Raw genomic sequence first — 25,435 nt, 5'->3', positions numbered from 1 at the left:
CCTTGCCCGAGATCTGTGTGCCCCAGGACTGTCCCCTTCCGGTGGCCTGGAGCCCAGGCAGCTCGGGGCTGTGTGTTGGAGGGACGTGTGGGTGGCAGTTCCCTGACCAGGACAGAGCCGCAGGGACTGTGTCCCGAGGAGAAGCGTGAGTTACTCTGAATGTTCGGGCCCCTTAGCTAGCCAGCGCAGACTCGGGTAGAAGCTTTCGGCCTACGTGTCACACAGCCTGAAGAGCGGCATAGCCCGCCGCGGCGCACCGCCGGCGTGGGAGAGAGGGGAGGCGGCACACTGCCGGTCTGGGGCGGCGCGGGCCCTGCGGCCCCGCCCCCTGACCTTCGCCCCTCGGACTGTTGCGCCCCACGAGGAGACCCCAGGGAAAGGAAGGCGCTCACGCCCCGGGAGGCCTTTCCAGCAGGGGGAAGGGGCTCCTGTCTGCCAGTTCCTCCCCTCCCCAAGACCCCGGAGCCTGAAAGCCAGCAATCTCTCGCTGCTGCCCCAGCCCCCGGAGGCGCCGGGCTTTCCCGCTCTCGCCCAGCCCCTGCCCGCAAACAGCCCGGCACCCTTGCCCGCCTGCTCCCCTGCTCCCTCACCCGCACAACCTCACGCGCCGGCACGGGGCCACAGCCACAGCTCACACACGCCTTCCCTCACACTTGCTTGGAGTCCTGCACAGCCCCACCCAGCCAGGGCTGAGCGGGGTCGTGCCCGGAAGGATTCCACACTCACAGCCTGCCTCCTGGGGCGCCTGGGGGCGGACGGGGGCCCTGGGCTTAAGAAGTCGCCCGTCTGGCGTGGGGCCGACGTGTGGCGCACACCCCAGACGGAGGGGGCTGCGTGAGGCTCCGCGAGCAGGGTGAACGCTGAACCCAAGCCACAGCGGGCCCCGAGGCCCCTGCCCGCCAGCACCGGTCCCCGTCTCCTTCCCCGGCCTGCGCAACAGGTCCCCAGCACGCCAGCTTGTCTCTTTCGTTGCCTCCTGCTCCCGGACCCTGCCCTGTTCGGAGGCAACCTGGCATCCCCGGAGCAGCAGCCGAGGCCTGCCCTTCCCACGTCCTCCACTCCCACAGGCCCGCCTCTCTGCCACACACGGGCAGCCGCTTCAAAAGCCCCACCGGACTGGGCCGGAACATCACCACTCGGCGACCCCCGGACAATCACACAGCACGCGAGCAAGACAGGAGCACTCGTTAGCCTGTTGACGTCTCTCTCGGCCTCATTCCGGGTACGTGCTGCCCACCCTCTGCAACCTCCACTGGCGATGCTTTCCTCGCTCCTCTCCGGCGCCCCAGACCCCGGCCGCCGGTCTCACGCGCGTCTGCACACGCCTCCGGGCTCTCGTTCTACTCGGCCGAACTCTCCTGCTCCGTCGCCTTCACCGCTGGCTCTGCAGGACCACCGACGCATGAGGAAGCCTGCTCGCGGGCACGCGGGCACAGACCGACACGGACACGCACGGGAACAACCCAAGGCGCAGCTGAAGCGGCCTGTGTCCAACAGACAACCGGAGAGATGGCGCGCAACAGGCGGCACGCCCCGCCCTTTCTCCCCGGGCGCCTCCCCAGTGGCCTCCAGACAGCCTGCGGCCCTTTCCAGGACCGTCCGGGTGGAGCCGGGTCGCTGAGGGATGCGCCTGGACATTCAGGGAGCCCACCTCCTCAGCGTCTGGAGGCCTTGGCCAGGCGGCCGGGGGCGGACGCAGGGGCCCAGCTGATCCCAAGCGCGGAGGCAGTCGGACCAGGCCCCAGGGAGGGCCGAAGCCAGGGTGTGCCGACGCACACGAGGGTGCCTGAGGAGGCCCGCTCCTTTCGCGGACACCCCTGGGACGTTCCGCGAAAGCCGAAAGCTTCGGTGCTCTGCGCGTGCGCCTGGGTCCTCCGGGCCCCTGGCTCACCCTCGCGCCCGCTCCCTGGGCGGCCTGGGGTCGCCCCGCTCCCAGGCTTGTCTCAGCCTGCCTCACCCCGATTGGGAAAGGGTCCTGGAAACACCCTTCGCCAACACCCCCTGCCCCGGGGCTCCTCAGGGACGTGCCCCCCTCCCAGTTACCTCTCCCGGCGCCTTGCTCCCTCGGGTAGTAGCGCAGGGGGTTGGGCCACAGGTCCTCGACGATGATCTGGCGGAGGGAACGGGCAGGTCGGGACAGGGCCCACGCCCCTTCCCCGAGCTGCTGGCCACCGCCGACGTCGCCATTTCCGACCAGGCCCCGGGGGACCCCCACCTCAGCAATCCTGTCAGACCCGGGGCAGTCGTGGCCTGACAACCAGTTGAGGAAGTTAAGGCTGACGGCGTCCTGCCTGCGGCTGGGGGCTCCCCGTTCGTAATCCCAGAACCACTGCACTGGAGTGGAACTATACGCCCTGTAGCCTAGAGGAAGAGCGGGGCATACGCTGAGGGGAGGGATCCCGCTGGCCCAGCATCCAAGGCCTCCCGGGCACACACCGCCCCGCCCCGCCGCCTTCCCCCATCCCGGGACAGCCCGCCTACCTGCGAAGCTAAGGTGATACTCCTTAAGGATCACTTGGTTGCAGAAGTAGGGGTTGCTCCGGAAGAAGAACATCAACCTGCAGCGGTACTCGGGGCGGCCCAGTTCCTGCGCCTGCCACGCCCAACAGCAGGAGAAGAGTGACGGCTCTTCCCGGCCACCTGAGCTGGCCTGCCCGGCAGGGATGAACCACTTCCCCTTCCGCTCTCCCGCTGCTCGCACCCGGCCCTCGGGGACACCCGGCCCCCTCCTCCCCGCATCCCCCCACCCCACCACCGTGGCCTCCGTCTGCCCGGCCTGACCTCCAAGGTGATCATGTAGCTCAGCACGTCTTCGTCTTGGTCACTGATCAAGGCCGACAGCTGGGGGTGACTCACAATCTTCAGTAGGTCAAGGAGCCTTCACGTGCTACGGCTGGAAGAGCCACAGCCAACACAGCCAGGCTGGGGCCAGAGGAAGAGACCGGACGGGCGATCTGCCAGGACTCCGGGCGCGCACTGCTGCCCACCCCCCCCTCGCCCCGCCCCGCCGACCTCCTCGGGCCCTGCCCTGCCGTCTCACAGGCGCGTGGCGGCGGGGTTCCGGCCTTCCCGTGCATCTTGGGCCGTCGACACCCCCTCGGGGAGGGCCTGTTCCCCGACCGTCCCCGACCTGTGGCTGGCCTGTGTGTGCTGGCTGCAGGCTCGTCACCGCTCGCGGAGTCAGGATGTGCCCTGCCCCCGTGGACCCACGCGTCCTCTGAGTAGGGGGCGGGCCACGGGTGCTGACAGGAAGCCCCGGGCCTTCAAGCCGCCCTCCGGGGTGAGAGGAGTCTGTCTGCGTGGCTAGGGCTGCAGCTCCGGGGGACTCACAGGGTGCAACGGGGAGGGCACGTGCTTCTGCCTGCACGAGAAGGGCCGGTGGAGGCCAGGCTGGGAGCCCACCCGAGGGCGTGTCTGGGGTCCCGTAGTCTTGCCCGGGACGGGGGCCTCTTGCAGCTCACACCTGGCCGCGGACGACCTGCTGCTTCGGCAGGGACGTGGCGGCAACAAGTCCACAGCCTCTGGCTGACTGGGATGGGTCCTGGCACGCCCACCGGTCTCCTGGGATTTCCCCGGGAGACTGCACGCTTCCACTCTCTGCTCTGTGGGGAGGGTGCTGGGGGCTCTGCACGCGCTGTTCACTGTTGCCATGCGCTCCTTGACCCCAGGAAGGCTTCCCCTGCAGGCCCCAGGCCAGAAGGATCCACCCAAAGTTGGCGCTCCCACGCCTGCACGTTTGGCCTTTGGCCCTCAGCGCCCTCATGCTGTGCCCTTGCAGGCCTCCATGCCTCCACTCTCAGCCCTCTTCCCTTGGCCTTGGCGCCCGCCTTCCTCCCTTCCTCCTGCCCCTGGTTCCGCCGCTCCCGGTCCTCCTCTTCCTTCTCCTCCTGCTTCCCCTCCCCACCCTGCCCTTTGCCGCCCCCAGACCCCGACCCCGACCCCGACCCCGACCCCGGGCCCAGCCCGTTGCCGCCTGCCCTCCTCCTCCCCCTCCCCCTGGCCCAACCTCCTTCTCGCCCTGTTCCCCCTCCTGCCCTCCGGCAGCAGCCAACCCCAAGGAGCAGCAGCAAGGATACAGCTTTGGCCCAGAAGCCGGGGATGTCCTGGATGATGGCTCTTCTTCGATCCAAACGAGGCTCCCGCCTCCGACGGACCCTGCGCTTGAGCCGCAAGTAGGCCCTGTTGGCTTGGGCGTTCACAGCGCTCAGCTCTAACTGAAGGGCCCCCAGGGCCTCCAGCGGGCTCAGGGAGGTCGGGGGTCCGCGCCCTGGCTCTGCGCGCCCCTGCTTCCGGGGCTTCTCTTCCCGCTCCTTGGCCTGCACCACCTCCTCCACCACCTCCTCCACCACCTCCTCCACCTCCTCCTCCTCCTCCTCCTCCTCCTCCTCCTGCGACTCCTGCTCCTCCTGCTCCTCCGCCACCACCTCCACCACAGCCTCCATGATGTCGTCCGCCAGCAGCACCAAGGCCTCCCCCATGCCCACAACCTCCGCCTCCGACGATGCAGCTGCCGCTGCCGCCGCCGCCGCCGCCGCCTCAGCCGCCGCCGACGCTCCCTGCCGCACGGCCTCCACCCTGAGGCTGCTGGCCTCCTCGCACCTGCCACCCGCTAGTGCCTGCTCTGTCCACAGCCCTGCCATGGCACCGGGACGCCCGCGGGCCCCTGCCTCCTGAAGACCCCCTCCCACAGCTAAGGCCACCCAGGATTCCTGGGGAGGCCCGCCTTCCCCGGGCCCCCGCCTCACTGGCCGTGTGGCCCTGGCCCTGAGCTGCGAGCCGCAGCTGCCAAGGCCCAGGAGCAAGGAGCGGGAGGCGGAGGCGCAGCACGTGGCCGGAGGAGCCGGCCGAGCGGCCGAGGTCCCCGCGCGTCGGCGCTGGCGCCGGCGCTTGGGTATTCCAGGGGTCGGGGTCGCTGTCACTCGGCCCCGGCGGCCTGCTGCGCGGCCCCCGGGCAGCTGGGGCGCATGCGCATGGCCTCGTGCCCGCCCACCGCCCCCGCCCCCGCCCCCGCCCCCGCCCCGCCTCCCGCAGGCCCGTGGGAATTTGGAGCTTGGCGGGAAGGAGGCCCGAGTCAAGTCGGGCCCAGGCCTCTCGCCCCACCTCCCGACCAGTCGGGGAGCGGCCAGTGGGCGTCACCCTGCAAGGCCCCGCCCCCCCGGCAGGGAACCCGGCCCGCCGCCTGGCCTCCGCAGCCCCAGCGTTCAGCCCAGCTCCCTGCCCAGCCTCCAGGGGGCAGCTGGGCCGCGCGCTGCCTCCAGGGAGGCCTCCGGCCTTGCATCTCTCTGGCACTGCCCGGCGGCCCGCTGACACCTCTTCGGGTTCTGTCACCTCCCACCACGTGCCCTCCACCCTCCCCAGCCCCGACCACCTGTCGCTCCGGTTTCACGCAGCCACTTCACCCCCTGGGAACTCTGCTGAGCTCCAGAGGGAAAGACAGCCTGGGTACTCTGCTTCCAGCCAGTGTCTGTCAGCGGTGAACTGCTGGGCTCAGGACGAGAAAAGCCATGCAGCAGAGTGCTCTCTCTTTGTCTCGCTCTCTCTCCCTGTCTCCCCCTTGCTGTGACTCTCCGTGTCTCTGTCTGTGTGTCTCTGCGTGTGCGCGTGTGTGTGCGTGTGCGTGTGAGTGTCTCCCCTTCCGCTCCCTCCCTCCCTCCCTCGCCCCCTCCCCTCCCGTTCCCGGGATCTCTGTTAGCTCCCACAGACACATAAAGTCTTGCGGAAAGCCACGCTGCCCGGAAACAGAAGACCTCTCCGCCCGGGCCAGCGGAACCCCACAGTCTGGACGTGGGCGCGTCCACACCATTGCACGACGCCCTTCCTGTGCTAGAGCGGCCAGGCCGTGCCTTTCTCCCAGCCAGCAAAGGTGACCGGCATCCGTCGCCGCCGGGATCGCCCGACACCGCGCAAGACGAAGCCCTGGCCAGCCTGTGCAGACAGAGACAGGGAGAGGGACGACGCGGTTTGCCGGCACGCTGGACCCCCCACCTCCCCCCGAACGGTGGTGTTTGGCAGCCCAGACAGTAAGGTGTTCAGGACGCCACCCGCGTCGGCGGCCACCGCACGGCACGCCTTCAGCGCCGCAGACGGAAGGAAGTGACTTCTGCCCGCAGTGTGAACGCCCTTGGAGGTGGTTCCGCTCTCGCCCAGCCTCCAGGTGAGCACCCGTCCCAGCCTTCGCCTTCACTGCAGCCTTTCTCGCCGACAAAGCCAGTGTGTGCCAGTCGCTAAGGCAGCGCTGCTGGTCGGCCTCCCGAACCTTACCAAACAAGCAAGGCAAGGTGTTTCCTGCCGGCCTGCTCCGAGGGAGGACAGGACGCGTGAGCGGCCGACAAGGAGCTCGAGGTTCCAAGGCGGTTGTCGCTCTGAGGGCGGGGGCGGGGGGCCCTGGTCTTCCGCACGCGGCAAGCAATCTGCCCTATCCTATTTCCTGCGTCCTTCGCACCTTCCCTGTCTCTCCAGAAAGCACGGGACTTCCCCACTGCCTCTTCTGGCAGCCCGGTGATTCCAGCTGGCCCAGAGTTGACGTCCGTTTCGAAAGCCTGTCACGTTTTCAGGGTCCGTGCACGCACGCCTGCCTTCGAGCCCCACTCTCAGGCCTCCTCACCAGACGCGCACGCACGAGCGGAGGCACGCCTGCACGCGTGCAGACCTATACGACTACACGCTGCCCGCCGTCTGTGTTTCCAGGGGAAAGGATTTTTACCTGCGCCCCTCTCGCCCCGCTCCCGCAGCCCGTCGTGAGAGTCCTTGTTCTCGCTTCTGATACCGCTGCCTTCCGCCCGCCTGGGTTGGCTTCTCTCCCGTCTGCCTTCGACTGCCTGACGGCGGGAAGCACACAGGCACGACGCCATTTCCCTTGGTCCTCTCCGACAAAGCGGAGAGGAATCTCGAGCTGACTGGGGCCTAGCCGTCTTGGAGCTCACCCGTCCCTTCCTGCCGATGGCCCGGGCGCCCCAGTGCCCCCAGCGAGCTTCCCAGCGAGATGCTCGTGCCCTCCACGGCTCTGCACGAGCACGTGTCTGCCCTGAACTGCCTTCCTGTTGCCTCTCACACGGCCTTCGGAGGCCCCTGGCAGCCAGGGCCCTTTGCAAGAGCCGTCCTGCTGTAGCACGAGAAGGCCAGGTGTAAGCTTTCTTGCCGACGCGTCCCACACGAGGTCCTTAAGAACGTGGGGATCACCGCCTGTCTGAAGGAAGAAGCCAGTGAAGCCGACGAGGGAAAGGTCAGGTGGCCACCCTTCCCGTCCTGCCGTCTGCCGCAGAGCCTGCCGCGACACACCCGGGTAGGCGCGCCCGCGCGCCCGCTCACGCGCAGAGCCACCTGGGGAACCTTGCAGGCCCCGGGGACCACAGTTCACGCCTCCCTCGGGCAGAAGGCAGCATGCCGTTTCGTGTGCCCGGAGCCCTGGCTACCACTCAGGGGCCTCAGGGGCTTCCTAAATGACAGGGCTACCGTTCGGCCTCTCTGGATCCTTCTTCGCGGGCCACGCCCACGGCTCAGGTCTCCCTCGTGGCCTACACGTCCCTCAGGCCACACGCTCCAGGTCACGGGTGGGCCAGGCCACGTCCAAGGGGCCGACTTAAGACGGGCGGTGACCCGTCGGCGCCCCCTGGCCCAGAACCTCCCGCGGGTCGCCTGTGACAAGAGCGGAGGACGCGCCGCAGCATCACAGGCCAGACACGTGCAAGGCGCCAGCCGCACACGGACGTGCGTGCATGTGAGGCGTGAGGGAGGGCAGGGAGCCGGGGCATCTGACAGGGGGGCTCCCGGCCAGAGTCAGACGAACAGACACAGACGCACCCGCGGCAAGGGGGGGAGCAAGACGGGCAAGGCCCACCCAGAAACTGCCCTTCCACGGAGGACACCGGCAAGCCCCTGGCCGACGTCCGTACGCGCCACCCGTCCTGCGACAGTCGGAGCCTGCCCGTGCGCACTTCCATCGATGAGGGAGACCCGCGCCGGACAAGTCGTCGCGCCTGGGGCTGCCCGGGTGAAACGCCCCAGCAGGCTTGGCCGGGTCCCACGTCCGTCTGAGCTTTGTCCGAGCCCCAGGCAGAACCCCACTTAAGCCGCGTCGCGTCCTCCGGGTGGGACCGCGAGGCCCGGCCACGGCACCCGAGCCTACGGGGGCCGGCCGCCTGTAAGCCTTCCTCCCCTACCCGTCGCAGGCTCGACACGTTCCCCGCCTCCACTGCAGGGCAGGCCGGACCCGACCCCAGCCGTGGCGCCTACGGGCGCTTGGGGCGGCAAAGGTGGAGCGAGCCTTGTGAGAACACCGCCCAGTCGTTCCTCGAGTCTTTCCCCTTTGGCAGGTCCTTCCCAAGAGCCCTGGCCAGGCCTAGAGGCCTGAGGGGCCGCGGCCCTGCGGGGCGCCCACCGCGGCCGCCTCAGCCCACCCGCTGGGCCCCAGCCGCAGGGTCCCTGCAACGCAGCTGCCCTCGTGCCTCCCGAGCAGGGGAACCTAGGCACTGACCTGGGGGAGGGGCGGGGACAGCAGCAGCCCGAGCGGGACAAGAGGCGACCTCTGCCACCCTACGACTGTACACGGAGGCTCTCCGGCCTTCGGGTCCCCAAACCCGACAGGCCGCAGCTGGCAGCGGGTGGCCGGTGCCGCTGGGAGGCCAGGGAGGGCTGGGATCCATGAACCTCCCACCGCAACCCTCCACGACCGTGAAACGTTCTGCTGGGGCAGTCGGTCAAGCACACCCCCAAAGTGCGGCAAAGCAGGGGAGCTGTGGGGTGTCGTCGGGGACAGAGGTGCTCACCACGCGGCCAGACTGCAGGGGACCGGGAGGGAGAGAGGGGGCACGCGCCGCTCTCTCCCGGGCCGGGCTGCCGCGGAGACGGTGCCTAGCTTTGTGCGGGGACCTCAGGTGTCTCCGGAAAGCGGCTGTCCCCTCGGGAAGGGCCCCGCCGGGTGCTGGCCACCGACTGCCCTCCCCATCCCGTCCCGCACCCCACCCCAGCCCTGCCCACTCGCCCCCCGCCACCCCCCCAACAGACCCCCACCGCCTGCCGCCATCCCTCCCAGAGGCCCCTTGCCCGAGATCTGTGTGCCCCAGGACTGTCCCCTTCCGGTGGCCTGGAGCCCAGGCAGCTCGGGGCTGTGTGTTGGAGGGACGTGTGGGTGGCAGTTCCCTGACCAGGACAGAGCCGCAGGGACTGTGTCCCGAGGAGAAGCGTGAGTTACTCTGAATGTTCGGGCCCCTTAGCTAGCCAGCGCAGACTCGGGTAGAAGCTTTCGGCCTACGTGTCACACAGCCTGAAGAGCGGCATAGCCCGCCGCGGCGCACCGCCGGCGTGGGAGAGAGGGGAGGCGGCACACTGCCGGTCTGGGGCGGCGCGGGCCCTGCGGCCCCGCCCCCTGACCTTCGCCCCTCGGACTGTTGCGCCCCACGAGGAGACCCCAGGGAAAGGAAGGCGCTCACGCCCCGGGAGGCCTTTCCAGCAGGGGGAAGGGGCTCCTGTCTGCCAGTTCCTCCCCTCCCCAAGACCCCGGAGCCTGAAAGCCAGCAATCTCTCGCTGCTGCCCCAGCCCCCGGAGGCGCCGGGCTTTCCCGCTCTCGCCCAGCCCCTGCCCGCAAACAGCCCGGCACCCTTGCCCGCCTGCTCCCCTGCTCCCTCACCCGCACAACCTCACGCGCCGGCACGGGGCCACAGCCACAGCTCACACACGCCTTCCCTCACACTTGCTTGGAGTCCTGCACAGCCCCACCCAGCCAGGGCTGAGCGGGGTCGTGCCCGGAAGGATTCCACACTCACAGCCTGCCTCCTGGGGCGCCTGGGGGCGGACGGGGGCCCTGGGCTTAAGAAGTCGCCCGTCTGGCGTGGGGCCGACGTGTGGCGCACACCCCAGACGGAGGGGGCTGCGTGAGGCTCCGCGAGCAGGGTGAACGCTGAACCCAAGCCACAGCGGGCCCCGAGGCCCCTGCCCGCCAGCACCGGTCCCCGTCTCCTTCCCCGGCCTGCGCAACAGGTCCCCAGCACGCCAGCTTGTCTCTTTCGTTGCCTCCTGCTCCCAGACCCTGCCCTGTTCGGAGGCAACCTGGCATCCCCGGAGCAGCAGCCGAGGCCTGCCCTTCCCACGTCCTCCACTCCCACAGGCCCGCCTCTCTGCCACACACGGGCAGCCGCTTCAAAAGCCCCACCGGACTGGGCCGGAACATCACCACTCGGCGACCCCCGGACAATCACACAGCACGCGAGCAAGACAGGAGCACTCGTTAGCCTGTTGACGTCTCTCTCGGCCTCATTCCGGGTACGTGCTGCCCACCCTCTGCAACCTCCACTGGCGATGCTTTCCTCGCTCCTCTCCGGCGCCCCAGACCCCGGCCGCCGGTCTCACGCGCGTCTGCACACGCCTCCGGGCTCTCGTTCTACTCGGCCGAACTCTCCTGCTCCGTCGCCTTCACCGCTGGCTCTGCAGGACCACCGACGCATGAGGAAGCCTGCTCGCGGGCACGCGGGCACAGACCGACACGGACACGCACGGGAACAACCCAAGGCGCAGCTGAAGCGGCCTGTGTCCAACAGACAACCGGAGAGATGGCGCGCAACAGGCGGCACGCCCCGCCCTTTCTCCCCGGGCGCCTCCCCAGTGGCCTCCAGACAGCCTGCGGCCCTTTCCAGGACCGTCCGGGTGGAGCCGGGTCGCTGAGGGATGCGCCTGGACATTCAGGGAGCCCACCTCCTCAGCGTCTGGAGGCCTTGGCCAGGCGGCCGGGGGCGGACGCAGGGGCCCAGCTGATCCCAAGCGCGGAGGCAGTCGGACCAGGCCCCAGGGAGGGCCGAAGCCAGGGTGTGCCGACGCACACGAGGGTGCCTGAGGAGGCCCGCTCCTTTCGCGGACACCCCTGGGACGTTCCGCGAAAGCCGAAAGCTTCGGTGCTCTGCGCGTGCGCCTGGGTCCTCCGGGCCCCTGGCTCACCCTCGCGCCCGCTCCCTGGGCGGCCTGGGGTCGCCCCGCTCCCAGGCTTGTCTCAGCCTGCCTCACCCCGATTGGGAAAGGGTCCTGGAAACACCCTTCGCCAACACCCCCTGCCCCGGGGCTCCTCAGGGACGTGCCCCCCTCCCAGTTACCTCTCCCGGCGCCTTGCTCCCTCGGGTAGTAGCGCAGGGGGTTGGGCCACAGGTCCTCGACGATGATCTGGCGGAGGGAACGGGCAGGTCGGGACAGGGCCCACGCCCCTTCCCCGAGCTGCTGGCCACCGCCGACGTCGCCATTTCCGACCAGGCCCCGGGGGACCCCCACCTCAGCAATCCTGTCAGACCCGGGGCAGTCGTGGCCTGACAACCAGTTGAGGAAGTTAAGGCTGACGGCGTCCTGCCTGCGGCTGGGGGCTCCCCGTTCGTAATCCCAGAACCACTGCACTGGAGTGGAACTATACGCCCTGTAGCCTAGAGGAAGAGCGGGGCATACGCTGAGGGGAGGGATCCCGCTGGCCCAGCATCCAAGGCCTCCCGGGCACACACCGCCCCGCCCCGCCGCCTTCCCCCATCCCGGGACAGCCCGCCTACCTGCGAAGCTAAGGTGATACTCCTTAAGGATCACTTGGTTGCAGAAGTAGGGGTTGCTCCGGAAGAAGAACATCAACCTGCAGCGGTACTCGGGGCGGCCCAGTTCCTGCGCCTGCCACGCCCAACAGCAGGAGAAGAGTGACGGCTCTTCCCGGCCACCTGAGCTGGCCTGCCCGGCAGGGATGAACCACTTCCCCTTCCGCTCTCCCGCTGCTCGCACCCGGCCCTCGGGGACACCCGGCCCCCTCCTCCCCGCATCCCCCCACCCCACCACCGTGGCCTCCGTCTGCCCGGCCTGACCTCCAAGGTGATCATGTAGCTCAGCACGTCTTCGTCTTGGTCACTGATCAAGGCCGACAGCTGGGGGTGACTCACAATCTTCAGTAGGTCAAGGAGCCTTCACGTGCTACGGCTGGAAGAGCCACAGCCAACACAGCCAGGCTGGGGCCAGAGGAAGAGACCGGACGGGCGATCTGCCAGGACTCCGGGCGCGCACTGCTGCCCACCCCCCCCTCGCCCCGCCCCGCCGACCTCCTCGGGCCCTGCCCTGCCGTCTCACAGGCGCGTGGCGGCGGGGTTCCGGCCTTCCCGTGCATCTTGGGCCGTCGACACCCCCTCGGGGAGGGCCTGTTCCCCGACCGTCCCCGACCTGTGGCTGGCCTGTGTGTGCTGGCTGCAGGCTCGTCACCGCTCGCGGAGTCGGGATGTGCCCTGCCCCCGTGGACCCACGCGTCCTCTGAGTAGGGGGCGGGCCACGGGTGCTGACAGGAAGCCCCGGGCCTTCAAGCCGCCCTCCGGGGTGAGAGGAGTCTGTCTGCGTGGCTAGGGCTGCAGCTCCGGGGGACTCACAGGGTGCAACGGGGAGGGCACGTGCTTCTGCCTGCACGAGAAGGGCCGGTGGAGGCCAGGCTGGGAGCCCACCCGAGGGCGTGTCTGGGGTCCCGTAGTCTTGCCCGGGACGGGGGCCTCTTGCAGCTCACACCTGGCCGCGGACGACCTGCTGCTTCGGCAGGGACGTGGCGGCAACAAGTCCACAGCCTCTGGCTGACTGGGATGGGTCCTGGCACGCCCACCGGTCTCCTGGGATTTCCCCGGGAGACTGCACGCTTCCACTCTCTGCTCTGTGGGGAGGGTGCTGGGGGCTCTGCACGCGCTGTTCACTGTTGCCATGCGCTCCTTGACCCCAGGAAGGCTTCCCCTGCAGGCCCCAGGCCAGAAGGATCCACCCAAAGTTGGCGCTCCCACGCCTGCACGTTTGGCCTTTGGCCCTCAGCGCCCTCATGCTGTGCCCTTGCAGGCCTCCATGCCTCCACTCTCAGCCCTCTTCCCTTGGCCTTGGCGCCCGCCTTCCTCCCTTCCTCCTGCCCCTGGTTCCGCCGCTCCCGGTCCTCCTCTTCCTTCTCCTCCTGCTTCCCCTCCCCACCCTGCCCTTTGCCGCCCCCAGACCCCGACCCCGACCCCGACCCCGACCCCGGGCCCAGCCCGTTGCCGCCTGCCCTCCTCCTCCCCCTCCCCCTGGCCCAACCTCCTTCTCGCCCTGTTCCCCCTCCTGCCCTCCGGCAGCAGCCAACCCCAAGGAGCAGCAGCAAGGATACAGCTTTGGCCCAGAAGCCGGGGATGTCCTGGATGATGGCTCTTCTTCGATCCAAACGAGGCTCCCGCCTCCGACGGACCCTGCGCTTGAGCCGCAAGTAGGCCCTGTTGGCTTGGGCGTTCACAGCGCTCAGCTCTAACTGAAGGGCCCCCAGGGCCTCCAGCGGGCTCAGGGAGGTCGGGGGTCCGCGCCCTGGCTCTGCGCGCCCCTGCTTCCGGGGCTTCTCTTCCCGCTCCTTGGCCTGCACCACCTCCTCCACCACCTCCTCCACCTCCTCCTCCTCCTCCTCCTCCTCCTCCTCCTCTTCCTGCGACTCCTGCTCCTCCTGCTCCTCCGCCACCACCTCCACCACAGCCTCCATGATGTCGTCCGCCAGCAGCACCAAGGCCTCCCCCATGCCCACAACCTCCGCCTCCGACGATGCAGCTGCCGCTGCCGCCGCCGCCGCCGCCGCCGCCGCCTCAGCCGCCGCCGACGCTCCCTGCCGCACGGCCTCCACCCTGAGGCTGCAGGCCTCCTCGCACCTGCCACCCGCTAGTGCCTGCTCTGTCCGCAGCCCTGCCATGGCAGCGGGACGCCCGCGGGCCCCTGCCTCCTGAAGACCCCCTCCCACAGCTAAGGCCACCCAGGATTCCTGGGGAGGCCCGCCTTCCCCGGGCCCCCGCCTCACTGGCCGTGTGGCCCTGGCCCTGAGCTGCGAGCCGCAGCTGCCAAGGCCCAGGAGCAAGGAGCGGGAGGCGGAGGCGCAGCACGTGGCCGGAGGAGCCGGCCGAGCGGCCGAGGTCCCCGCGCGTCGGCGCTGGCGCCGGCGCTTGGGTCTTCCAGGGGTCGGGGTCGCTGTCACTCGGCCCCGGCGGCCTGCTGCGCGGCCCCCGGGCAGCTGGGGCGCATGCGCATGGCCTCGTGCCCGCCCACCGCCCCCGCCCCGCCTCCCGCAGGCCCGTGGGAATTTGGAGCTTGGCGGGAAGGAGGCCCGAGTCAAGTCGGGCCCAGGCCTCTCGCCCCACCTCCCGACCAGTCGGGGAGCGGCCAGTGGGCGTCACCCTGCAAGGCCCCGCCCCCCCGGCCGGGAACCCGGCCCGCCGCCTGGCCTCCGCAGCCCCAGCGTTCAGCCCAGCTCCCTGCCCAGCCTCCAGGGGGCAGCTGGGCCGCGCGCTGCCTCCAGGGAGGCCTCCGGCCTTGCATCTCTCTGGCACTGCCCGGCGGCCCGCTGACACCTCTTCGGGTTCTGTCACCTCCCACCACGTGCCCTCCACCCTCCCCAGCCCCGACCACCTGTCGCTCCGGTTTCACGCAGCCACTTCACCCCCTGGGAACTCTGCTGAGCTCCAGAGGGAAAGACAGCCTGGGTACTCTGCTTCCAGCCAGTGTCTGTCAGCGGTGAACTGCTGGGCTCAGGACGAGAAAAGCCATGCAGCAGAGTGCTCTCTCTTTGTCTCGCTCTCTCTCCCTGTCTCCCCCTTGCTGTGACTCTCCGTGTCTCTGTCTGTGTGTCTCTGCGTGTGCGCGTGTGTGTGCGTGTGCGTGTGAGTGTCTCCCCTTCCGCTCCCTCCCTCCCTCCCTCGCCCCCTCCCCTCCCGTTCCCGGGATCTCTGTTAGCTCCCACAGACACATAAAGTCTTGCGGAAAGCCACGCTGCCCGGAAACAGAAGACCTCTCCGCCCGGGCCAGCGGAACCCCACAGTCTGGACGTGGGCGCGTCCACACCATTGCACGACGCCCTTCCTGTGCTAGAGCGGCCAGGCCGTGCCTTTCTCCCAGCCAGCAAAGGTGACCGGCATCCGTCGCCGCCGGGATCGCCCGACACCGCGCAAGACGAAGCCCTGGCCAGCCTGTGCAGACAGAGACAGGGAGAGGGACGACGCGGTTTGCCGGCACGCTGGACCCCCCACCTCCCCCCGAACGGTGGTGTTTGGCAGCCCAGACAGTAAGGTGTTCAGGACGCCACCCGCGTCGGCGGCCACCGCACGGCACGCCTTCAGCGCCGCAGACGGAAGGAAGTGACTTCTGCCCGCAGTGTGAACGCCCTTGGAGGTGGTTCCGCTCTCGCCCAGCCTCCAGGTGAGCACCCGTCCCAGCCTTCGCCTTCACTGCAGCCTTTCTCGCCGACAAAGCCAGTGTGTGCCAGTCGCTAAGGCAGCGCTGCTGGTCGGCCTCCCGAACCTTACCAAACAAGCAAGGCAAGGTGTTTCCTGCCGGCCTGCTCCGAGGGAGGACAGGACGCGTGAGCGGCCGACAAGGAGCTCGAGGTTCCAAGGCGGTTGTCGCTCTGAGGGCGGGGGCGGGGGGCCCTGGTCTTCCGCACGCGGCAAGCAATCTGCCCTATCCTATTTCCTGCGTCCTTCGCACCTTCCCTGTCTCTCCAGAAAGCACGGGACTTCCCCACTGCCTCTTCTGGCAGCCCGGTGATTCCAGCTGGCCCAGAGTTGACGTCCGTTTCGAAAGCCTGTCACGTTTTCAGGGTCCGTGCACGCACGCCTGCCTTCGAGCCCCACTCTCAGGCCTCCTCACCAGACGCGCACGCACGAGCGGAGGCACGCCTGCACGCGTGCAGACCTATACGACTACACGCTGCCCGCCGTCTGTGTTTCCAGGGGAAAGGATTTTTACCTGCGCCCCTCTCGCCCCGCTCCCGCAGCCCGTCGTGAGAGTCCTTGTTCTCGCTTCTGATACCGCTGCCTTCCGCCCGCCTGGGTTGGCTTCTCTCCCGTCTGCCTTCGACTGCCTGACGGCGGGAAGCACACAGGCACGACGCCATTTCCCTTGGTCCTCTCCGACAAAGCGGAGAGGAATCTCGAGCTGACTGGGGCCTAGCCGTCTTGGAGCTCACCCGTCCCTTCCTGCCGATGGCCCGGGTGCCCCAGTGCCCCCAGCGAGCTTCCCAGCGAGATGCTCGTGCCCTCCACGGCTCTGCACGAGCACGTGTCTGCCCTGAACTGCCTTCCTGTTGCCTCTCACACGGCCTTCGGAGGCCCCTGGCAGCCAGGGCCCTTTGCAAGAGCCGTCCTGCTGTAGCACGAGAAGGCCAGGTGTAAGCTTTCTTGCCGACGCGTCCCACACGAGGTCCTTAAGAACGTGGGGATCACCGCCTGTCTGAAGGAAGAAGCCAGTGAAGCCGACGAGGGAAAGGTCAGGTGGCCACCCTTCCCGTCCTGCCGTCTGCCGCAGAGCCTGCCGCGACACACCCGGGTAGGCGCGCCCGCGCGCCCGCTCACGCGCAGAGCCACCTGGGGAACCTTGCAGGCCCCGGGGACCACAGTTCACGCCTCCCTCGGGCAGAAGGCAGCATGCCGTTTCGTGTGCCCGGAGCCCTGGCTACCACTCAGGGGCCTCAGGGGCTTCCTAAATGACAGGGCTACCGTTCGGCCTCTCTGGATCCTTCTTCGCGGGCCACGCCCACGGCTCAGGTCTCCCTCGTGGCCTACACGTCCCTCAGGCCACACGCTCCAGGTCACGGGTGGGCCAGGCCACGTCCAAGGGGCCGACTTAAGACGGGCGGTGACCCGTCGGCGCCCCCTGGCCCAGAACCTCCCGCGGGTCGCCTGTGACAAGAGCGGAGGACGCGCCGCAGCATCACAGGCCAGACACGTGCAAGGCGCCAGCCGCACACGGACGTGCGTGCATGTGAGGCGTGAGGGAGGGCAGGGAGCCGGGGCATCTGACAGGGGGGCTCCCGGCCAGAGTCAGACGAACAGACACAGACGCACCCGCGGCAAGGGGGGGAGCAAGACGGGCAAGGCCCACCCAGAAACTGCCCTTCCACGGAGGACACCGGCAAGCCCCTGGCCGACGTCCGTACGCGCCACCCGTCCTGCGACAGTCGGAGCCTGCCCGTGCGCACTTCCATCGATGAGGGAGACCCGCGCCGGACAAGTCGTCGCGCCTGGGGCTGCCCGGGTGAAACGCCCCAGCAGGCTTGGCCGGGTCCCACGTCCGTCTGAGCTTTGTCCGAGCCCCAGGCAGAACCCCACTTAAGCCGCGTCGCGTCCTCCGGGTGGGACCGCGAGGCCCGGCCACGGCACCCGAGCCTACGGGGGCCGGCCGCCTGTAAGCCTTCCTCCCCTACCCGTCGCAGGCTCGACACGTTCCCCGCCTCCACTGCAGGGCAGGCCGGACCCGACCCCAGCCGTGGCGCCTACGGGCGCTTGGGGCGGCAAAGGTGGAGCGAGCCTTGTGAGAACACCGCCCAGTCGTTCCTCGAGTCTTTCCCCTTTGGCAGGTCCTTCCCAAGAGCCCTGGCCAGGCCTAGAGGCCTGAGGGGCCGCGGCCCTGCGGGGCGCCCACCGCGGCCGCCTCAGCCCACCCGCTGGGCCCCAGCCGCAGGGTCCCTGCAACGCAGCTGCCCTCGTGCCTCCCGAGCAGGGGAACCTAGGCACTGACCTGGGGGAGGGGCGGGGACAGCAGCAGCCCGAGCGGGACAAGAGGCGACCTCTGCCACCCTACGACTGTACACGGAGGCTCTCCGGCCTTCGGGTCCCCAAACCCGACAGGCCGCAGCTGGCAGCGGGTGGCCGGTGCCGCTGGGAGGCCAGGGAGGGCTGGGATCCATGAACCTCCCACCGCAACCCTCCACGACCGTGAAACGTTCTGCTGGGGCAGTCGGTCAAGCACACCCCCAAAGTGCGGCAAAGCAGGGGCGCTGTGGGGTGTCGTCGGGGACAGAGGTGCTCACCACGCGGCCAGACTGCAGGGGACCGGGAGGGAGAGAGGGGGCACGCGCCGCTCTCTCCCGGGCCGGGCTGCCGCGGAGACGGTGCCTAGCTTTGTGCGGGGACCTCAGGTGTCTCCGGAAAGCGGCTGTCCCCTCGGGAAGGGCCCCGCCGGGTGCTGGCCACCGACTGCCCTCCCCATCCCGTCCCGCACCCCACCCCAGCCCTGCCCACTCGCCCCCCGCCACCCCCCCAACAGACCCCCACCGCCTGCCGCCATCCCTCCCAGAGGCCCCTTGCCCGAGATCTGTGTGCCCCAGGACTGTCCCCTTCCGGTGGCCTGGAGCCCAGGCAGCTCGGGGCTGTGTGTTGGAGGGACGTGTGGGTGGCAGTTCCCTGACCAGGACAGAGCCGCAGGGACTGTGTCCCGAGGAGAAGCGTGAGTTACTCTGAATGTTCGGGCCCCTTAGCTAGCCAGCGCAGACTCGGGTAGAAGCTTTCGGCCTACGTGTCACACAGCCTGAAGAGCGGCATAGCCCGCCGCGGCGCACCGCCGGCGTGGGAGAGAGGGGAGGCGGCACACTGCCGGTCTGGGGCGGCGCGGGCCCTGCGGCCCCGCCCCCTGACCTTCGCCCCTCGGACTGTTGCGCCCCACGAGGAGACCCCAGGGAAAGGAAGGCGCTCACGCCCCGGGAGGCCTTTCCAGCAGGGGGAAGGGGCTCCTGTCTGCCAGTTCCTCCCCTCCCCAAGACCCCGGAGCCTGAAAGCCAGCAATCTCTCGCTGCTGCCCCAGCCCCCGGAGGCGCCGGGCTTTCCCGCTCTCGCCCAGCCCCTGCCCGCAAACAGCCCGGCACCCTTGCCCGCCTGCTCCCCTGCTCCCTCACCCGCACAACCTCACGCGCCGGCACGGGGCCACAGCCACAGCTCACACACGCCTTCCCTCACACTTGCTTGGAGTCCTGCACAGCCCCACCCAGCCAGGGCTGAGCGGGGTCGTGCCCGGAAGGATTCCACACTCACAGCCTGCCTCCTGGGGCGCCTGGGGGCGGACGGGGGCCCTGGGCTTAAGAAGTCGCCCGTCTGGCGTGGGGCCGACGTGTGGCGCACACCCCAGACGGAGGGGGCTGCGTGAGGCTCCGCGAGCAGGGTGAACGCTGAACCCAAGCCACAGCGGGCCCCGAGGCCCCTGCCCGCCAGCACCGGTCCCCGTCTCCTTCCCCGGCCTGCGCAACAGGTCCCCAGCACGCCAGCTTGTCTCTTTCGTTGCCTCCTGCTCCCAGACCCTGCCCTGTTCGGAGGCAACCTGGCATCCCCGGAGCAGCAGCCGAGGCCTGCCCTTCCCACGTCCTCCACTCCCACAGGCCCGCCTCTCTGCCACACACGGGCAGCCGCTTCAAAAGCCCCACCGGACTGGGCCGGAACATCACCACTCGGCGACCCCCGGACAATCACACAGCACGCGAGCAAGACAGGAGCACTCGTTAGCCTGTTGACGTCTCTCTCGGCCTCATTCCGGGTACGTGCTGCCCACCCTCTGCAACCTCCACTGGCGATGCTTTCCTCGCTCCTCTCCGGCGCCCCAGACCCCGGCCGCCGGTCTCACGCGCGTCTGCACACGCCTCCGGGCTCTCGTTCTACTCGGCCGAACTCTCCTGCTCCGTCGCCTTCACCGCTGGCTCTGCAGGACCACCGACGCATGAGGAAGCCTGCTCGCGGGCACGCGGGCACAGACCGACACGGACACGCACGGGAACAACCCAAGGCGCAGCTGAAGCGGCCTGTGTCCAACAGACAACCGGAGAGATGGCGCGCAACAGGCGGCACGCCCCGCCCTTTCTCCCCGGGCGCCTCCCCAGTGGCCTCCAGACAGCCTGCGGCCCTTTCCAGGACCGTCCGGGTGGAGCCGGGTCGCTGAGGGATGCGCCTGGACATTCAGGGAGCCCACCTCCTCAGCGTCTGGAGGCCTTGGCCAGGCGGCCGGGGGCGGACGCAGGGGCCCAGCTGATCCCAAGCGCGGAGGCAGTCGGACCAGGCCCCAGGGAGGGCCGAAGCCAGGGTGTGCCGACGCACACGAGGGTGCCTGAGGAGGCCCGCTCCTTTCGCGGACACCCCTGGGACGTTCCGCGAAAGCCGAAAGCTTCGGTGCTCTGCGCGTGCGCCTGGGTCCTCCGGGCCCCTGGCTCACCCTCACGCCCGCTCCCTGGGCGGCCTGGGGTCGCCCCGCTCCCAGGCTTGTCTCAGCCTGCCTCACCCCGATTGGGAAAGGGTCCTGGAAACACCCTTCGCCAACACCCCCTGCCCCGGGGCTCCTCAGGGACGTGCCCCCCTCCCAGTTACCTCTCCCGGCGCCTTGCTCCCTCGGGTAGTAGCGCAGGGGGTTGGGCCACAGGTCCTCGACGATGATCTGGCGGAGGGAACGGGCAGGTCGGGACAGGGCCCACGCCCCTTCCCCGAGCTGCTGGCCACCGCCGACGTCGCCATTTCCGACCAGGCCCCGGGGGACCCCCACCTCAGCAATCCTGTCAGACCCGGGGCAGTCGTGGCCTGACAACCAGTTGAGGAAGTTAAGGCTGACGGCGTCCTGCCTGCGGCTGGGGGCTCCCCGTTCGTAATCCCAGAACCACTGCACTGGAGTGGAACTATACGCCCTGTAGCCTAGAGGAAGAGCGGGGCATACGCTGAGGGGAGGGATCCCGCTGGCCCAGCATCCAAGGCCTCCCGGGCACACACCGCCCCGCCCCGCCGCCTTCCCCCATCCCGGGACAGCCCGCCTACCTGCGAAGCTAAGGTGATACTCCTTAAGGATCACTTGGTTGCAGAAGTAGGGGTTGCTCCGGAAGAAGAACATCAACCTGCAGCGGTACTCGGGGCGGCCCAGTTCCTGCGCCTGCCACGCCCAACAGCAGGAGAAGAGTGACGGCTCTTCCCGGCCACCTGAGCTGGCCTGCCCGGCAGGGATGAACCACTTCCCCTTCCGCTCTCCCGCTGCTCGCACCCGGCCCTCGGGGACACCCGGCCCCCTCCTCCCCGCATCCCCCCACCCCACCACCGTGGCCTCCGTCTGCCCGGCCTGACCTCCAAGGTGATCATGTAGCTCAGCACGTCTTCGTCTTGGTCACTGATCAAGGCCGACAGCTGGGGGTGACTCACAATCTTCAGTAGGTCAAGGAGCCTTCACGTGCTACGGCTGGAAGAGCCACAGCCAACACAGCCAGGCTGGGGCCAGAGGAAGAGACCGGACGGGCGATCTGCCAGGACTCCGGGCGCGCACTGCTGCCCACCCCCCCCTCGCCCCGCCCCGCCGACCTCCTCGGGCCCTGCCCTGCCGTCTCACAGGCGCGTGGCGGCGGGGTTCCGGCCTTCCCGTGCATCTTGGGCCGTCGACACCCCCTCGGGGAGGGCCTGTTCCCCGACCGTCCCCGACCTGTGGCTGGCCTGTGTGTGCTGGCTGCAGGCTCGTCACCGCTCGCGGAGTCGGGATGTGCCCTGCCCCCGTGGACCCACGCGTCCTCTGAGTAGGGGGCGGGCCACGGGTGCTGACAGGAAGCCCCGGGCCTTCAAGCCGCCCTCCGGGGTGAGAGGAGTCTGTCTGCGTGGCTAGGGCTGCAGCTCCGGGGGACTCACAGGGTGCAACGGGGAGGGCACGTGCTTCTGCCTGCACGAGAAGGGCCGGTGGAGGCCAGGCTGGGAGCCCACCCGAGGGCGTGTCTGGGGTCCCGTAGTCTTGCCCGGGACGGGGGCCTCTTGCAGCTCACACCTGGCCGCGGACGACCTGCTGCTTCGGCAGGGACGTGGCGGCAACAAGTCCACAGCCTCTGGCTGACTGGGATGGGTCCTGGCACGCCCACCGGTCTCCTGGGATTTCCCCGGGAGACTGCACGCTTCCACTCTCTGCTCTGTGGGGAGGGTGCTGGGGGCTCTGCACGCGCTGTTCACTGTTGCCATGCGCTCCTTGACCCCAGGAAGGCTTCCCCTGCAGGCCCCAGGCCAGAAGGATCCACCCAAAGTTGGCGCTCCCACGCCTGCACGTTTGGCCTTTGGCCCTCAGCGCCCTCATGCTGTGCCCTTGCAGGCCTCCATGCCTCCACTCTCAGCCCTCTTCCCTTGGCCTTGGCGCCCGCCTTCCTCCCTTCCTCCTGCCCCTGGTTCCGCCGCTCCCGGTCCTCCTCTTCCTTCTCCTCCTGCTTCCCCTCCCCACCCTGCCCTTTGCCGCCCCCAGACCCCGACCCCGACCCCGACCCCGACCCCGGGCCCAGCCCGTTGCCGCCTGCCCTCCTCCTCCCCCTCCCCCTGGCCCAACCTCCTTCTCGCCCTGTTCCCCCTCCTGCCCTCCGGCAGCAGCCAACCCCAAGGAGCAGCAGCAAGGATACAGCTTTGGCCCAGAAGCCGGGGATGTCCTGGATGATGGCTCTTCTTCGATCCAAACGAGGCTCCCGCCTCCGACGGACCCTGCGCTTGAGCCGCAAGTAGGCCCTGTTGGCTTGGGCGTTCACAGCGCTCAGCTCTAACTGAAGGGCCCCCAGGGCCTCCAGCGGGCTCAGGGAGGTCGGGGGTCCGCGCCCTGGCTCTGCGCGCCCCTGCTTCCGGGGCTTCTCTTCCCGCTCCTTGGCCTGCACCACCTCCTCCACCACCTCCTCCACCACCTCCTCCACCTCCTCCTCCTCCTCCTCCTCCTCCTCCTCCTGCGACTCCTGCTCCTCCTGCTCCTCCGCCACCACCTCCACCACAGCCTCCATGATGTCGTCCGCCAGCAGCACCAAGGCCTCCCCCATGCCCACAACCTCCGCCTCCGACGATGCAGCTGCCGCTGCCGCCGTCGCCGCCGCCGCCTCAGCCGCCGCCGACGCTCCCTGCCGCACGGCCTCCACCCTGAGGCTGCTGGCCTCCTCGCACCTGCCACCCGCTAGTGCCTGCTCTGTCCACAGCCCTGCCATGGCAGCGGGACGCCCGCGGGCCCCTGCCTCCTGAAGACCCCCTCCCACAGCTAAGGCCACCCAGGATTCCTGGGGAGGCCCGCCTTCCCCGGGCCCCCGCCTCACTGGCCGTGTGGCCCTGGCCCTGAGCTGCGAGCCGCAGCTGCCAAGGCCCAGGAGCAAGGAGCGGGAGGCGGAGGCGCAGCACGTGGCCGGAGGAGCCGGCCGAGCGGCCGAGGTCCCCGCGCGTCGGCGCTGGCGCCGGCGCTTGGGTCTTCCAGGGGTCGGGGTCGCTGTCACTCGGCCCCGGCGGCCTGCTGCGCGGCCCCCGGGCAGCTGGGGCGCATGCGCATGGCCTCGTGCCCGCCCACCGCCCCCGCCTCCGCCCCCGCCCCCGCCCCCGCCCCGCCTCCCGCAGGCCCGTGGGAATTTGGAGCTTGGCGGGAAGGAGGCCCGAGTCAAGTCGGGCCCAGGCCTCTCGCCCCACCTCCCGACCAGTCGGGGAGCGGCCAGTGGGCGTCACCCTGCAAGGCCCCGCCCCCCCGGCAGGGAACCCGGCCCGCCGCCTGGCCTCCGCAGCCCCAGCGTTCAGCCCAGCTCCCTGCCCAGCCTCCAGGGGGCAGCTGGGCCGCGCGCTGCCTCCAGGGAGGCCTCCGGCCTTGCATCTCTCTGGCACTGCCCGGCGGCCCGATGACACCTCTTCGGGTTCTGTCACCTCCTACCACGTGCCCTCCACCCTCCCCAGCCCCGACCACCTGTCGCTCCGGTTTCACGCAGCCACTTCACCCCCTGGGAACTCTGCTGAGCTCCAGAGGGAAAGACAGCCTGGGTACTCTGCTTCCAGCCAGTGTCTGTCAGCGGTGAACTGCTGGGCTCAGGACGAGAAAAGCCATGCAGCAGAGTGCTCTCTCTTTGTCTCGCTCTCTCTCCCTGTCTCCCCCTTGCTGTGACTCTCCGTGTCTCTGTCTGTGTGTCTCTGCGTGTGCGCGTGTGTGTGCGTGTGCGTGTGAGTGTCTCCCCTTCCGCTCCCTCCCTCCCTCCCTCGCCCCCTCCCCTCCCGTTCCCGGGATCTCTGTTAGCTCCCACAGACACATAAAGTCTTGCGGAAAGCCACGCTGCCCGGAAACAGAAGACCTCTCCGCCCGGGCCAGCGGAACCCCACAGTCTGGACGTGGGCGCGTCCACACCATTGCACGACGCCCTTCCTGTGCTAGAGCGGCCAGGCCGTGCCTTTCTCCCAGCCAGCAAAGGTGACCGGCATCCGTCGCCGCCGGGATCGCCCGACACCGCGCAAGACGAAGCCCTGGCCAGCCTGTGCAGACAGAGACAGGGAGAGGGACGACGCGGTTTGCCGGCACGCTGGACCCCCCACCTCCCCCCGAACGGTGGTGTTTGGCAGCCCAGACAGTAAGGTGTTCAGGACGCCACCCGCGTCGGCGGCCACCGCACGGCACGCCTTCAGCGCCGCAGACGGAAGGAAGTGACTTCTGCCCGCAGTGTGAACGCCCTTGGAGGTGGTTCCGCTCTCGCCCAGCCTCCAGGTGAGCACCCGTCCCAGCCTTCGCCTTCACTGCAGCCTTTCTCGCCGACAAAGCCAGTGTGTGCCAGTCGCTAAGGCAGCGCTGCTGGTCGGCCTCCCGAACCTTACCAAACAAGCAAGGCAAGGTGTTTCCTGCCGGCCTGCTCCGAGGGAGGACAGGACGCGTGAGCGGCCGACAAGGAGCTCGAGGTTCCAAGGCGGTTGTCGCTCTGAGGGCGGGGGCGGGGGGCCCTGGTCTTCCGCACGCGGCAAGCAATCTGCCCTATCCTATTTCCTGCGTCCTTCGCACCTTCCCTGTCTCTCCAGAAAGCACGGGACTTCCCCACTGCCTCTTCTGGCAGCCCGGTGATTCCAGCTGGCCCAGAGTTGACGTCCGTTTCGAAAGCCTGTCACGTTTTCAGGGTCCGTGCACGCACGCCTGCCTTCGAGCCCCACTCTCAGGCCTCCTCACCAGACGCGCACGCACGAGCGGAGGCACGCCTGCACGCGTGCAGACCTATACGACTACACGCTGCCCGCCGTCTGTGTTTCCAGGGGAAAGGATTTTTACCTGCGCCCCTCTCGCCCCGCTCCCGCAGCCCGTCGTGAGAGTCCTTGTTCTCGCTTCTGATACCGCTGCCTTCCGCCCGCCTGGGTTGGCTTCTCTCCCGTCTGCCTTCGACTGCCTGACGGCGGGAAGCACACAGGCACGACGCCATTTCCCTTGGTCCTCTCCGACAAAGCGGAGAGGAATCTCGAGCTGACTGGGGCCTAGCCGTCTTGGAGCTCACCCGTCCCTTCCTGCCGATGGCCCGGGCGCCCCAGTGCCCCCAGCGAGCTTCCCAGCGAGATGCTCGTGCCCTCCACGGCTCTGCACGAGCACGTGTCTGCCCTGAACTGCCTTCCTGTTGCCTCTCACACGGCCTTCGGAGGCCCCTGGCAGCCAGGGCCCTTTGCAAGAGCCGTCCTGCTGTAGCACGAGAAGGCCAGGTGTAAGCTTTCTTGCCGACGCGTCCCACACGAGGTCCTTAAGAACGTGGGGATCACCGCCTGTCTGAAGGAAGAAGCCAGTGAAGCCGACGAGGGAAAGGTCAGGTGGCCACCCTTCCCGTCCTGCCGTCTGCCGCAGAGCCTGCCGCGACACACCCGGGTAGGCGCGCCCGCGCGCCCGCTCACGCGCAGAGCCACCTGGGGAACCTTGCAGGCCCCGGGGACCACAGTTCACGCCTCCCTCGGGCAGAAG

At 69.3% G+C, this 25,435-nt stretch overlaps 3 protein-coding genes across 6 annotated transcripts; all 3 read right to left on the bottom strand.

Moving 5' to 3' along the window:
* Positions 1–1,170: 1,170 nt before the first annotated feature.
* On the bottom strand, positions 1,171–4,813 carry LOC135320418 (testis-specific Y-encoded protein 1-like). Of its 4 annotated transcripts, XM_064483537.1 has the most exons (6): positions 4,077–4,813; positions 2,782–2,859; positions 2,482–2,593; positions 2,216–2,361; positions 2,044–2,110; positions 1,171–1,384 (listed from the first exon to the last, which is right to left on the bottom strand). In XM_064483537.1, the coding sequence occupies exons 1-6, from the start codon at positions 4,638–4,640 to the stop codon at positions 1,341–1,343; spliced, it is 1,011 nt and encodes a 336-aa protein (XP_064339607.1). In that variant the 5' UTR covers positions 4,641–4,813; the 3' UTR covers positions 1,171–1,340. The 4 variants fall into 4 exon arrangements, with proteins under 4 accessions (XP_064339607.1, XP_064339605.1, XP_064339606.1 ...); XM_064483535.1 differs by having other exon boundaries at positions 2,216–2,593; XM_064483536.1 differs by having other exon boundaries at positions 2,044–2,361.
* Positions 4,814–10,206: 5,393 nt separating this feature from the next.
* Positions 10,207–15,869, bottom strand: LOC135320388 (testis-specific Y-encoded-like protein 1). Its single transcript, XM_064483471.1, has 9 exons — positions 15,722–15,869; positions 15,280–15,526; positions 14,794–14,943; positions 13,113–14,067; positions 11,818–11,895; positions 11,518–11,629; positions 11,252–11,397; positions 11,080–11,146; positions 10,207–10,420 (listed from the first exon to the last, which is right to left on the bottom strand). Exons 1-9 carry the CDS (start codon positions 15,867–15,869, stop codon positions 10,377–10,379), a joined length of 1,947 nt encoding a protein of 648 aa, XP_064339541.1. The 3' UTR covers positions 10,207–10,376.
* Positions 15,870–19,224: 3,355 nt separating this feature from the next.
* On the bottom strand, positions 19,225–24,911 carry LOC135320387 (testis-specific Y-encoded-like protein 1). The gene is made up of 9 exons (XM_064483470.1): positions 24,764–24,911; positions 24,322–24,568; positions 23,836–23,985; positions 22,131–23,109; positions 20,836–20,913; positions 20,536–20,647; positions 20,270–20,415; positions 20,098–20,164; positions 19,225–19,438 (listed from the first exon to the last, which is right to left on the bottom strand). Exons 1-9 carry the CDS (start codon positions 24,909–24,911, stop codon positions 19,395–19,397), a joined length of 1,971 nt encoding a protein of 656 aa, XP_064339540.1. The 3' UTR covers positions 19,225–19,394.
* Between the last annotated feature and the right edge of the window lie 524 nt (positions 24,912–25,435).

This window comes from Camelus dromedarius, chromosome Y (genome assembly GCF_036321535.1).
Source record: "Camelus dromedarius isolate mCamDro1 chromosome Y, mCamDro1.pat, whole genome shotgun sequence".
NCBI classification, from domain to species: domain Eukaryota; kingdom Metazoa; phylum Chordata; class Mammalia; order Artiodactyla; family Camelidae; genus Camelus; species Camelus dromedarius.
Note: the sequence above shows the minus strand (reverse complement) of the source record. Positions and strands in the feature narration are given on the sequence as shown.

Coding starts and splice junctions, on each gene's coding strand:
- LOC135320418 (XM_064483534.1), bottom strand. CDS start 4,640: ATGGCAGGGCTGTGGACAGAGCAGGCACTAGCGGGTGGCAGGTGCGAG. Junction 2,860..4,076: donor CCGGCTTCTGGGCCAAAGCT/GTATCCTTGCTG, acceptor GACCTACTGAAG/ATTGTGAGTCACCCCCAGCT. Junction 1,385..2,043: donor GGAGCAAGGCGCCGGGAGAG/GTAACTGGGAGG, acceptor GTGGTCCTGCAG/AGCCAGCGGTGAAGGCGACG.
- LOC135320388 (XM_064483471.1), bottom strand. CDS start 15,869: ATGGCGTCGTGCCTGTGTGCTTCCCGCCGTCAGGCAGTCGAAGGCAGA. Junction 15,527..15,721: donor GCGGGGCGAGAGGGGCGCAG/GTAAAAATCCTT, acceptor ACTCTGGGCCAG/CTGGAATCACCGGGCTGCCA. Junction 11,398..11,517: donor GTATCACCTTAGCTTCGCAG/GTAGGCGGGCTG, acceptor CTCTTCCTCTAG/GCTACAGGGCGTATAGTTCC.
- LOC135320387 (XM_064483470.1), bottom strand. CDS start 24,911: ATGGCGTCGTGCCTGTGTGCTTCCCGCCGTCAGGCAGTCGAAGGCAGA. Junction 20,648..20,835: donor GCTACATGATCACCTTGGAG/GTCAGGCCGGGC, acceptor TGGGCGTGGCAG/GCGCAGGAACTGGGCCGCCC. Junction 20,165..20,269: donor GGTCTGACAGGATTGCTGAG/GTGGGGGTCCCC, acceptor TCCCTCCGCCAG/ATCATCGTCGAGGACCTGTG.